This window comes from Simochromis diagramma, unplaced genomic scaffold, assembly GCF_900408965.1.
Source record: "Simochromis diagramma unplaced genomic scaffold, fSimDia1.1 OVJJ01000216.1, whole genome shotgun sequence".
Lineage (NCBI taxonomy): Eukaryota > Metazoa > Chordata > Actinopteri > Cichliformes > Cichlidae > Simochromis > Simochromis diagramma.
The window spans coordinates 207,851-221,688 of NW_024386883.1; the positions used below are offsets into that span (position 1 = coordinate 207,851).

The 13,838-nt window shown below is 37.7% G+C and overlaps 2 protein-coding genes across 2 annotated transcripts; both read right to left on the minus strand.

Annotated features, from left to right (window-relative positions):
- Window positions 1–3,325: 3,325 nt before the first annotated feature.
- On the minus strand, window positions 3,326–8,494 carry LOC120734134 (odorant receptor 131-2-like). The gene has a single exon (XM_040032716.1). The coding sequence runs from the start codon at window positions 5,407–5,409 to the stop codon at window positions 4,447–4,449; it is 963 nt and encodes a 320-aa protein (XP_039888650.1). The 5' UTR covers window positions 5,410–8,494; the 3' UTR covers window positions 3,326–4,446.
- A 108-nt stretch (window positions 8,495–8,602) lies between these two features.
- ppme1 (protein phosphatase methylesterase 1) lies at window positions 8,603–13,211 on the minus strand. Its single transcript, XM_040032712.1, has 14 exons — window positions 12,918–13,211; window positions 12,319–12,412; window positions 12,022–12,114; window positions 11,802–11,859; window positions 11,637–11,688; window positions 11,155–11,309; window positions 10,463–10,553; window positions 10,169–10,234; window positions 9,949–10,075; window positions 9,723–9,852; window positions 9,573–9,617; window positions 9,405–9,469; window positions 9,200–9,267; window positions 8,603–8,951 (listed from the first exon to the last, which is right to left on the minus strand). The coding sequence occupies exons 1-14, from the start codon at window positions 13,001–13,003 to the stop codon at window positions 8,948–8,950; spliced, it is 1,134 nt and encodes a 377-aa protein (XP_039888646.1). The 5' UTR covers window positions 13,004–13,211; the 3' UTR covers window positions 8,603–8,947.
- Window positions 13,212–13,838: the final 627 nt, after the last annotated feature.

Here is a 13,838-nt window from a genome sequence, read left to right on the forward strand (position 1 = left end):
ACACCTCTGATTTACAAACTGTTACTGGCTCCTTTAAACATATGTAACTCCTGCCAGGTTAAATCATATGATAAAAACATGCCAGACATACAATTCACCGTAATGCTGTTTCACTGTGTTTGGAAGTGTAGAGAGACATTAAAATATTTTAGAAAACAGTAGGTGATGTGAGAAGAGTATTTCAGATCCAACTAATTTGTTTTTACTTGGTTTGTTTCCAAAAGGAAATAATTATAATAGAAATGAACAAAAACAAATCATTGTCAGTTTACTGAGTGCTAAAAAGATAAGAGCTTTGCTTTGTAAGAACCAAAACAACAGAATAAAATTAACCAAACAAAAATATTTGAAAAGGTTTGGGAACATTCTCGACTTTGTAAATAACTTGGACTTTATCTCAACCATGCAGTATTTGAAACGGTGTTCTTTTTTTTTTTCATGAACACTTGTTTTGGAAATGTGGATTGCCATGTTTTATTTTAGAGGAGTTTGCTTTTTCATGTCTGTCATTGCTTGTGCTTACAGTCAATTTAGAATCACCAGTTAACCTAACCCCATGCATGTCTTTGAACTGTGGGAGGAACCCTGAGTGCTCAGAGAGAACCCACAGATGCACAGGGGAAACACACGAACTCCTTAGAGAAAGGTCCCAGGCTGAATTTGACCTTCTTGTGGTGCTAACCGCTGCACTAGCATGCTGCCCAGCCTTTTTTTTTTGTTGTTGTTGTTAAAGAAAATTAAAGATATTATCCAAAAAACATCAACCCCGATAACTCTGAGCAGTCCTCTGTTTTCCTTTTGAACTGTTATGTAAAAGGTGCTGGTGGCAAAGGCATTCATGCTTGTAATTCACTGGTTATTGGGCGGCGCAGGTGTAATTAATAGCATTAATAATGCCCCAGTTACATTTAGCGTGGGTTTTCCATGGCACATTGCATGAGCAAGTCATTATGGCCCTTCTGGGACACTTACATCTAACTGAATCATTGATAATGTTATTACTTCTACCTCTATTTTTCCTGCAATGACAAATCAAAAGGTCTGCAGTAAAAACAAAGGTCAAGGCTGTTTAACCTGCTCGTGGCCCCCACGTAAAGAAATTAAATTCATGAAACTGGCATGATTTGGCATGCCACCGACCGGGCAATGTATCTGTGGCGTTCAGGGGTTTGTAGTGAAGCCCTTCCAAATCTGCCTTACTATCACTACATTACTAAAATGAAAGAAACAACTCATCTCCCAATGCGTGTTCTGTTTTTATCAGCAGATGAGAAGAAGATGGCTATTAAGCACTTGTTAACATTTTCTCTTCCCAAGGCTATCCCTGGGTGTGTCACTTCCATGATTCTGTGGCTCAGGGTGCTCCTCATGGTTCAGTCAGTCAACAAGTTAATCTTTGAAGAGTTAATGTGGGTGGGAATTGTGGGGGCAGCACCCCCACCCCTTCTTGCTGACAGAAAGCTAACCAGGTCAGTGCTTTAATTCGAGTCACAGGGGATACAATTACTCTCCCACCATGACATTCATCTGCAGCTCTATAGTGCGAACGGCTGCGCACGTCCGTGTGCACGCGAGCATTATAGCACGTCTCTTTGGCTCTCTACTGAAGTGAGTAAAAATGCATTGAATATTCCCATTGTTTCTAAATTCATTCAGAAAATATTGCCTTGAGTGCAGTGCATCAACTTGAAAGCTATATGTTGTCATGTGTTCTGAGAAACTGAGATGAGGGAGAGTGAAGAGTGTGCTAAAAGACTCTGTAATTTGATTTAGACTCTTCTTCTATATCATCACTTGTACATTAGAAAGTCCCCCCTGACTTTTCCACAACCCTTCACAAGAAGCGGTAAACCTTTCCATCCATTATAATATTCGACAATGGTATACCTTTTTTATTTTTCTTTGTAAATTATATGATCTGTGTGTTTCATTCATTTCATTTTCTTTCATCAGCGGTTTATTAAGACAACTGAATTTCCATTTTATCCTAATTGCTTACAAATGCTTCTACAATTTGTCAAATCAGGATACACAAATAAATATGTGGCAAGCACAGGGATTTAGGAGAAGGAATTCTGCTTTGCACTGTAATATGCAAACAAAAAAATCAGTCCCCCATATGTGTGAGCAACAGCAAAGCAATGGTTTTTCTCCCATGTCTTATCTTTAATTAACAAACACAAAGATAAGCTTTCTGTCTGTCTGTGCCATCTCTTCTTTATCTTTAGTTCTCCTCTGGATGCGCTTCCTGTGAACAGCAGAAAGGGAGATCCATAACTTGTATCATCAAAAGTAATATTGGAACTCCAAAGAAAGCTGCCATTAATAATAACAATAAAAAAAGCCCACAGAATCCACTTTCTTGGGTTAGCCTGTGAATGGTTTCATGCTCATGATAAGAACCTTTCCCTCCCGCTCTCTCTCTAAACTGAAGCCGCTCTCTGTCACCAGGTACTTTCTCGCTCTGGAATGTTTTTCAGCCGTTCAAGTGCTCTTTCATGAAGGCCAGAGAGGTATTGAGAGGGCTTCAAGTTTGCAGCGGAGTAAAGATCGGTTAAATTAGTCCACCTCCTGCTCAGATGCTTCTTTTATTCTGTGGGTCAGTACTTACCTCCCTGTTTACCCACATAAATTGTTCCCTCTCCCTGCGCTCTGTCTAAGCTCTTTCTCCTACACAAGTGTCTGTGTGCATTGTGAGAAAGAGGGAAAAGGAATTTTATCAGTCAGATCAGATATTCTAAATGCTGTACTGATGGAATAAGTTAGACTAAATCATAGAAGAGTTCATGATCCGGCTGCTTACATACCACACAGACTGAAATGAAAGGGCTGCAGCTGGAGCCACAGCTTCTACAACCACTTACAAAGCAAAGGTGACATCTGCTGGCTAAAACAATGAACTTTTTACATGCAGATTTAGACTTACTTTTACTGCAGTTTTTTCTATTGTAGATTTAATGAAATCGAACCTGATCATCATGAAATATGTTACAGATAAATATATTATTAAATAGTTACTTTATAGTGACTCTATAATGTTTTATTCAAGGTTAAATAACATGTGTTTCATCTTTCCGGGTTAACTAACACACCCCCAGCAAATGGTAAAGACTTGATAAAAAAGCCACTAACAATTGTAGACTTGAAATATTATTATTATCTTTAAATCTTAAAATCAGTTTGTCTGTTTGTGTGAAAAAAAAATCAAAAGGCAGAGAGATCTATTATGAGCTTACATCATTTAAAAAAAAAAAGAAATTGAAAAAAAAAGTCTATGTATCTCTTTTAGTATTTAATATTTTCTTATATAAGTAAAGCGATTCCACAGACAAACAATTTCCTTCTTTTTACACCAGCAGTTATTCTTGCCCGACCTTGAATGCAAAGTATTTCCACAAAGGACAATATGACGTACGCAGATGAGTTTGAAATGCTTTTGTTTTTCATAATTAAGGGAAAGAAAGACTTGAATAAAAGTATGAACATCTCTTTTTCTTTTTAAAAAAATGACAAATGGATGGTCTGATGTTTGTTTTTCCCTTTATGACACATGTTAATGCATAATCACACATGAGCAGCACAGTCAAAAAGTAAATGATATTATTATTTCTTGTATAGATTTTATATTTCACGACATGTAATATAGAGATAGTTAATTGCACTGTTTGAATCAACATGTTTGTACCATAACTTTGCTTTAGTTTTACTCACCCCCAACCCATAAGTATAAATTAACTTACAAATAAGTCTTTTTTTTGCACATTTGCCATTATTACTATTAAATAATAAAAGTCATCCCTAAAATTGATAATCAAATTACCTGATAAGCAACATATAACGATAAAAAAGAGACTGAAAGGCTGCTGCACTTCATGTCTTTGAAATGACTAAGCAAAGCCAACCCTGCAGAACTTTAATAGTGCAATAAAAAGAACTGATCTTAGAAAGGATATCAGTACAGATATGTCCTCAAATTCTGTTATGGATAAATACTCAAAACTAAGTGGCACTTCAAATGTGCATAAAAATATTCAGTATCTCCAATTCTGTAACATAAATACGCAAAAATAACTCTCACTGGATAACATTTCTAAAACCTTGTGATTCTTGTGAAATCAGCCACATTTAGAGTGTGTCCATGCAGCAACTACACCAGAATCAGATGTAATTTTTAACATATTTTTTTGTTCTTTATTATAACAGGAGATTAGACAATAAAGCTAGTAGAAGACAGATATTGTAATGAATAAATAAAATCTATCCTGCAGAGCTTAAGTTCATATACAATGATAAATATTCAAAACTATGTTGAACTTTCAATATCTGTAATTCTGTAACATAAACAAAAAAAACCATCTTTGTCTCTGGCTAGATCAAATTTTTATAAAAACATATCATAGGCTGTAACCCCTAAACCACACAGTTAGAACACAGTTAGCGCTGAAATCAGGACAAAGGTGATGGTTTAACACTGGCTCTAAAGCCAAATGTAAAATAGTATTTAAAGACACGGCAGAGAGTTTGATCTCTGAGGCCGTATATGAGCGGGCTCAAGCACTTTGGGAAAATGATGAGACCCACAAAGAGGACGTACTGAGCATGAATAGCCATATCAGGAGGCACTTTCAACATCATGCTGGGGTTTATCATATTGAACAGGGTGGAGGTGAGATACAGACACAGCTGAAGCAGATGTAGCAGCACTGTCTTGGGTGCCTTATTGGTATGACGCCCTCTAGATGAGGCTGACTTCACAGTGATCATGATTGCAGTGTATGTATAGATAATAATCATACTCACAAACACAAAATAGAGAATGGTGAAGGCCATGTTTAAAGTCACATAAACTTCTAGGCGAAAAACACTGTTTCTGATGCAGAACGACTGCATAGGGAAGATCGTCTTCTCCATCCTGACAAACAGGAAAAGTTGTATGAATGAGTCTAAGGATGCCACCATCCACATAACGGCAATGGCTTTACCCGTCGACCTCGGCGTGGCAAAGCTGGGGTGCCTCAGCGGAAAACAAACTGCAACATATCTCTCCAAAGACATCACGGCAAGGTTGAGAGGAGACATTTTAACAGTGACGGCCGCAAGCAGTGAGACAAAAACACAAACATAGTTGATCATTCTGACCATCATCACGGCAAAGATGTAAAGCATCATAGTCAGCAGCAGCTGCACAGAGTCACACATGAGCAAATGACCAAACAGGATGTACCGGGAGGACTCTAGTAACAGAGGCTTCTTCAACAGGGCAAACATCATGATGGCATTTACATACAGGAAGAAGAAACACGGCAACATAGACAGCGCTGCTTTGACTGAAGTCTGAGACGGCAACGACTGGAACTCGGCCGCTGTGGCATTCATGACTGCAGTTTCGCACTGTGTCTGCAAAGGCATGAAAAACACAAACACGGACTGATTTTTAATATTATAAACAATTCTGAAAAGTGTAGATTGTGCAAGATGATTCTGTCAAATATCACAAAAAAACAGCATCAAAGTGAGAATTATGTGCCAAACGTAGATGGATAATATGAAGTTATATGCTTTGTAGACATATTACTTACATGTCACCTGTGTGGTTTGACTTCATTTGGAAAACACGTTTCGGTGAACAAATGTGAGGAAAGAAGAGCAGCCTGTCATGTCCTTTTTATAGGTGAGCTGCGTCCTGACATCACCATCTGTGTCAGCTTCACAACCACTCAACACTCTGCATTAGCTGTGGAGTGAAAGTTTGGCCAAGTTGTCTAACTGATGTTATCTTTCCATCTACTTTTTACTCCACTTACCATTAAAGGATATCACACAGTTTGTTCTACATCCTGTGACCTTCACTTGTTTTGTATATATTTCTCCTGTTTTGTTATTTATTCCTGCTGTCTTACCATTTACATGTTATTCATCCACAGTTGGTGTGGAACACCCATAATTTTATTGTACATGTACAATGACAATAAAGGGCTCTTCTCTTCTCGTGACATTTTCCTGTTTAGGGAACTGTGCAGGAAGTAGATATCCATTTTAACATATTTTGTTTTCTTGAAATTTTATAATTATCATTCAAAAAGAGCATGGGAGAAGACATGCAGCAAATTACCTGGGGTGATTATACCCAGACCTCTGTTGTTGCTCTACAGCACACAAGCTGCCTGCTCAACCCAGTGAGCTGCACCAACACTCCAGAATCAGATATTCTTTTAATAGGCAGTTTAATGTGAGTCATTAAAGAGATCAGTGATGCTGTTTGAGTTTTCTCTGTGAATAGTTGATGACACAAATAAGCCTGAAAAGGGAATCACACGACAAACGTATATTTAATATGCCGTTTGTGGCAGCAGATATGAATTTTAAAAACATTTCTTTTTTCTTTTGGGTCTAACGCTGCTGGAGGCTTGTTGTTTTTAGTTCTTTTTGCTGACAGCACTAATATCACCTTACTCTTGTTTTTCATAATAAGATGATTCACCTAGACGATAATAAAACCCAACTGGATCTTTTCAGTCAGATTGTAAGAGAAAACAGTAACTCCAGGGCATTTCTTCATGGATCCTTGGTTAATGTACATTATGCTTTTAAAACCAACAGAGAACAGAAGTGCAGTGTAACACAGATTGTAATTTTCTTTTCTTCATTTCTAAAACAAAGCAAATAAAAAATGAAACATAATTTGCTGCGCCCATAAACTTTGCCCCAAGCAGCCATTATTTCAGTCAAATGAGTCACCAGAGAAGCTAAGGCAAAGAACAAACAAACAAACAAAAACCCAAAACAAAAAAACTAGTTTTCTTATTTATTTTTGTGGCCCAGTCCCACTGATACCTGCTCTATTTTGTGCAGAGGAAAACTGTCTTGAAAGCTGGGCCTTAGGTACAGCTCCAGAGGACAATGTTATATCATGAGTGCCCATTACATTAAATCTAGTGAGCTTGCTGGGCTCAGTTCTGCACTGTTTGTTGAAGGCAAGCAATATAAAGGCATTTCAGATTTGTTTATAGCAGGGATCCTAAAGATTTGATCACGCAGTGCCAATTCAGTGAGCTAATGTATTATTTATTTGCTATTATTTGTAATGTCTGTTCAAAGGAGTCGTCAATTACGCCTTACGTATGTAGAATTGAACTCAAAGTAGAAATGTCATTACACTACATAGTGACCTTTTTTGTACTCACATCAGGTCTGTTTTATCCTCTGAGGATCATGAATTGTGTCATATTGCGAGGTTAGGTATTAAACACCCTGGCCCATCAATACATTGGACAGATATTCACTATAAGGTAATATCATGTAATATAGTAGAGTTTTATTGATAGAAGGGACCAATTTGTTGACCCCGTTTTAGTATTTCAGCACCACTGCATCATGGACAGCTCCTGCATTTTCATGATGCTGTAGTTGTGTAACTAACACTGACAGCGAAGTTGTTTTTTGCCGTTTTCTTTTCTTCTTTTCTAAAAAAAATAAATAAATCAATAAAAATAAAAAAAAACATAATTTGCCGGGCCCATAAACTTTGCCCCTGTTGGGAGCGGTGCACGTCAGCTCTGTTTACAGACTCGGATCACAAAATAATCTCAGAGGCTTCAGCTCTTTGGAGGACAGTCATTATGGCTCATTAATAATTCAGGTGTTTATACTGCACATCTCTGCAACATATTTCTCACTCTGATAATTCACTGCGGGACAATTAAAAACCTTTTGTTATTCCATGGAGTGTATGAAGGACATGAGGAAAAAGATGTCACCTTTTTCATAAAGTTTAGAAATTGCAGCCAACCTTGGATTTCTAATCTGCAGAATCTCAGACTCGTTTGCATATCTGTGATGATTTTGTAAAAGAAATGTTTAATATAATTTCATACTGCCACTGATCTGGCTAATTACATACATGAGCTACACATGCTTCACAAAAAATAATGATGGGAATGAATGCCATGGTAATATCATGAATGATTGTACAGCATAAATCTCTTATCCACACAGGCTCAAATGTGCACATTTTCTCTATTAATATTTGGTTGAACCCCTGTTGGCTAGTTGGACCTCAACTACATGCTTTTGGTAGCCATCAACAAATTTCTGGCGTAATTCTGGCTGAATATTTTTACCACTCTTTTTGACAGAAATCATTTAAATTTTTGGGTTTCTTGGCACAGACCAACTTTTAAATGCAGTGGACATATTTTCAGTAGGGTCGAGGATACTCACTGTTAGCGTGCTTTATCCTTTCCAAAACCGATTTTAACATCATTTTCCTGCTGGAACACCCAACTGTGTCCAAGATTCAATAATCTAGGTGTTGTAAACGATGTGTTGAAACATTGCTGGACAAGAGCTGAATGTGCCATTCAGGCTTTTACAAACTGGGGCACCTGGTCAACTTACTTCACCTACTGGAGTTAAAAAAAAAAAAAAGAAAGAAAAAAAAAAAAAAGGAAAGAAAAAAGGGGAGTAACAACCAGAACTCACTCAGAACAGCATAACGTTCTAGTAGTTATTCTAGTGCGAACAGCGTAGAAACAATAGAAAACTAGAATTAAGTACAACATGCATATTAACACGCACATATTAAAAGACTGGGTGACACTACTGGCTGCATCCATCTTTAATCACTGTTTAAATTCAAACATTAAACACACATTAATAATGATGCAATCACTCAAAATAAAACAGGAGAGCATTACAAATCAGAAATTTAAAAAAAATATATAAACAAAAAGGAAACATACAAGCAAATCTGATGATTTAAAATAAAAATAAGGCAAAGCAGAAAGGCAAAAATATCAACATGACAAAAGCATAATAATAATAATAATAATAATAATAATAATAATAATAATAGCAGCTATATTTTCCTTAATTGGACAATGATGTTGATGAATCTTGAGACACTTCTTCTACGGCTGCTGGCTATATGTTGACGCAAAACTGGAAATTAGCTGCAGAAAAAGATAAGAAAAATGGAATGAAGTAAGATTAGGTGAATTCTTCATGTGTCTCTACCATTACCATTTATTCCAGCCTCCCTGACAGGAACAAGCAAGGATAAATTCCTTATCAACCAATTTAAAAATCTAGATTTTTATTGTTAAAGCAGAACTGAAACGATTATCATATTATTCTACATATAATTAATGCATCTCTTGGAAATTTAACAACCTCATTCCTTAGTAGTGAGCTCACTTACCACAGGTATCCCTCCTTAAACTCAGTGAATTTGTGCCGAACCATAAATGTTGCTAGTGCATCTGCTACCTAGCAACAGATGTCAGAGGAGCAAGTTAAAAAATTGAAAACAGACATAACAACACGCAGCACGCATACATAAATATATAACGTTACAGGCCTCTGACATGAGTACAGTGCTAGTAAATTCAGGTAAGAACGCTCACTTTCTCAGGTGCATCCTCGTGAACAGCGTGACCGCACTGAGGGAGGACCTGCATCTGAAACTTTCCTGCAAACAAATAATATTTTTTAAATGTGTTTATTCTTACAGAAAATTGCAAAAAAAAAAAAAAAAAAAAAAAAAAAAGGGAGAAACAATCTGTGCACTTTACCCTGCATCTGTCCAATGGTAAGATCTTTGTCAAGCCTGTCTACTCCTGTACAACGAGATAAGTCAGGCGTGAAACTGTGCAGTCAGTGTGTGTGTCCTATTTAAACTACTAGATATTTGAGAAGAAAAAAAAAAAAAGAATAAATCAAACCTGCGAGAAGGAGCAGTTTTGGCACAGGGGTGGTGAGAAAGAGGGCAGACAGACCCTTGAACCAACCCTCCCAATATTTTTCTGTCTTGGAAAGCTCTACTCTCCAGGTGAAGATGCTCTCCTTTTTCGTCTGTGTGAAAGAATTCAAATACTCTTTTATAGCTTTCAATCTCTTTCCAAAACACTTACAGATGACAAGAGAAAACTAAGAACCAAGAGACCAAACCTCCTGGTCATCCTCCTTTGCTCTTTTCTTGCTGGATTCTTCTTCTGCTTCCTCATCTTCCTCTTCTTCTATAATACCTTCACCAATGCTATTAGACACCCCTGAGCTGCTGCTGGATTCCTCACATCTGTAAAAGTCACAAGAGAGGAAATTGAAACGGTCAGTTAAAGCCACAAACCCACACGGAAAAAACTGCAGAGAAGAGAGAGCCCAGACACACTTTTTCACTTGGCCTCCCATGGACACCCGGGCTGACTCGATGTTTCGGATCTGGCCACTCTTCACACTGAAAGGAAAAAGGTGAAGAACACCTTTAGGCACTTGTATACAACAATTAAGAATTGAAGCTCTTCAAGGTAAGGAACTGCAACGAACAAATAAAGAAGTTATTTCAGTGTGCTTTGGACAAATAACACTTGGCACAATTTGCAAACTAAAAGACAGAATATATATGTATGATGTAATCTAATCAAACAAAAAGATGCAGCAGTGTGGCTCACTGTTTAACATTTACCTCCACTCAATCGCATTTTCCAGAGATCTAAATGTTTTTGGCCGACTTCTGAGGAAATTCTGCATACTGTTCAAAGCATCCATTGCTGTCCCTGAGTGTTAACACAAACAAAATTATTTAACAAACCCACAATTAGTGCTTATGGCATTTATTAACAATATTCAGCATAATAACTTACATTTTACATCATTAAAAAAACTAAACAACTAACAACATAAAATGAAAGAAGTGACTGATTCTGTATTGGAAAAGACCCAATCATGTGATCTGCTCATGTTGTTGCACAGACTCGTGCACACAGTTTTAAGTGTTTAAGTATACTCATTGTTTTTCTTTGTTCCCAGTATTGAGAGCATTGATTAGCATAATATTTGTTCAAGTGCTCTTAGTAGAACAAGCCAGTCACTGATCAAATTTGGACTGTTAATGAAGTTGTACTGACATGTGACTTTGCCCATTCGGAACAGAAGAACAACTTGAGAACACCAACCATCTGGTGCCTCTGGCCAGGTGATTCTATAAATAGAGTTTTTATGTCTTGGTGATCATTTAAGCCATTTTCAGTCTCCTCAGTCATTTAGGTAAGGGCCTCAAAGTAACTGCCCAAATAAGTGACCTGAGGCGTTACCAAAGCAACTCGCAGGATTTGTCTTTAACGACTTTGGAAATATGCACTTATCTGTGGAGCTTACCCTCTACGACGTCAATGACGCACAGACCAAGCAGGGATGGTATATGATTGGCAGTGGCAGTGTGAACTGCAATGGCCCCTCCCATGCTGTGTCCAATAAGCATGATTGGAGGTGGGTTGTCTCCATAAAGTGCCTCCACCACTTTGCCAATATCCCTTTGGGGAAGAAAAAAAAAAAAAAAAAAAAAGCAAGAATATAACCTGTTAGTCTGTTTTTCAGTTATGATTGAAACTCTAATCAGGAAGCTTGTAACTACTTTTTACATTTTACACCGCAATCAATAATCCAAATGTGAGCCACAGGAAGTCACCACACTCTTCCCACGTTTAATGAGCGGTGAAATCAAAACTTTCTTAATTAAACTCATGCCTGCTGGATCATCACCACCTTCTGTGGCGTCCCATATGTTCCTGTGATGTAAACCCAAGAAGCAGATGTTTAAAAACCATTCCCACAAAAACTGTGTTCTCTTAAAGACTTACTTCGCCATTGTATCTGCAGAGAGATCTTCAGGATTTTTCACTTTAGTGTCACCTGCAGGTGATGACAGAGATTTAACTCATTTGATCCATGTACGCTGAGGCAAAGAATGCCATAATCCTCTAACCACGTGCAAAAATAAAAACTTGCTGTGTCCTGCAACCTACCATGAGCTCGGAGGTCCATAGCTACCACCCTGCAATTAATCCTGCTGTATATGATGGCCTGCAAGAACATAGATAAAAATCATTTCAATTAAATAGATCACAGACAATATGTTGACATAAAAAAAAAAAAGCTTTATAAATATTCTGCCCAACATTGCTGTTAACTTTAATGTAGACTGCTAACAGATCATAAAGGGTCTGTAATAGTTATGAAGCTCACAGTGAACACCGCCCAGGATAGTGCAGAGTGGCCTCCTCCGTGAAGCAGGAGCAGCACAGGACCATGGGAGCCACTGCAGTAAATTCTGAAAATGTTCACAGTGGTCAAAGAAATACTAATTGAAAGAATAATGAAGTAAGCAGATGCTCGTCCAACAATAATGCACATTAATCTTCTGCATATATTCTAGTCATATAGCACAATGATATCAGGAGTTAAATCTGAAGACTTGGACCCAAAGTGTGTGTCATTCATGCTCAATTTCCTCTTACAAACTGGAACAGCAGTCAAGGATATATCTTTGCCGTTTTCATTTTCCACCACTATGTCTTCCATGGTTTCAAAATACTGACTCCAGGCCAGAGGAGAGAAATCTCTCTTACGCCCAGGTCTGTAAAAAAACAGAGCAAAAGTAAATAAGTAACCGAATCCATGTCCGATGTGACTCAACACTGCAACAGGACTGTTAAACTTTGTAGAAGCAATTGAAAGACAAAAAACCCTCCAGACTAAAAATAACTCTCCCCTTCTTTTCACATCATCAAACATTGCAATAATAAAAAATAGAAAAATAAACAAAGACAAAAAATGTAATAAAAAACAAAAAAGAATTTTCAGACTGAAAGGATATCCTTTTAAATTTTAAATGCTAACACGCAAAAGCGCCAGGCTAAATCAATCAGTGGTGTATAACACTGATTATCTAAACTCTGGTAGCAGATGCAGCTAACCTAGCCGGGCTAAAGCAATCAGTTAAGCAGTGCAATTCAGTGAGTGTAAATATACGATTACACTCCCTGGCTTTGGGAATAAAAAACACAACCGGCGTGATAGTGCACACAACTAAACGTCACGATAAAAAAAAAAAAAAGCTGCTAAGATCCTAGCTAACTCACCCCATTTTCATTTTGGAGCCAGACTGAAAACCACCTGCCATGGGAGGTCTGGAGGCTAACAGGTTCAAATGCAACTGTTTCTCCATGTTGTCAAAAGTGAGGCCGGTCTTTGTCAGGAACTCTTTGATGTGACCTTCTCTCGCTTTCGCAGCATATGATTTTCTTCGACACCTACACCGATGTTAGCCAGACATTGGTTAAACTGCGTTTCCCTGGCAAGCTAACGGCTAACGTTCTTCTTCTTCTGCAGCTGAAATGACGGTCTCTTTTTCTCAGATGATTGACGCAGATTATTTCACAGCATCGTCGCCATCTACTGGCTACAAATTCAACTGCAATTCAAAAGCGGCTTACACTTCATAGCTTTCAGCAGTTCGGAGTACCGTGAACGAAAGTCAGACTCTTTAGACTAAAAACTGAGACTGATTATTATGAATATCAAGTGTAAATCGAGTAAAGTATAGTAGCGTGATAGCTAGCGCTGTCAGTTTAAAGCAAAAAAGGAAGTGGGTTTAAGTCCATCTGCCCCCTTTGCAGACTGCATTACCTGGCCTCAACGTACCGCGGCCTCAACTAAAGACACGCATGTTTGAGAAACAAGTGATTTTTAACTAGCTGTAGGTTTGAGTTGTTGTCTGCCCTGGGACGGACTTGTGCGGGTTGTATCTTCCTCTCTTGCCCTGTGACAGCGCGAAAAGCCTTAATCCCCCCGTTGTGATCCCTAACTGGATAAATGGATGAAAATGGAGTAATGGGCAAAAAATGTAGATATTTTTATTCCACCCATATTTTTGGTCAGCTAAATTCAGGTAATCCTATTTATTTATTTATTTATTTTGTAATACTAAAGCTGTTTTTCATTAACAATGGGATTATGTTAACAGAACTTAAACATGCTGTTTTATGTTATCCTAACTTAAT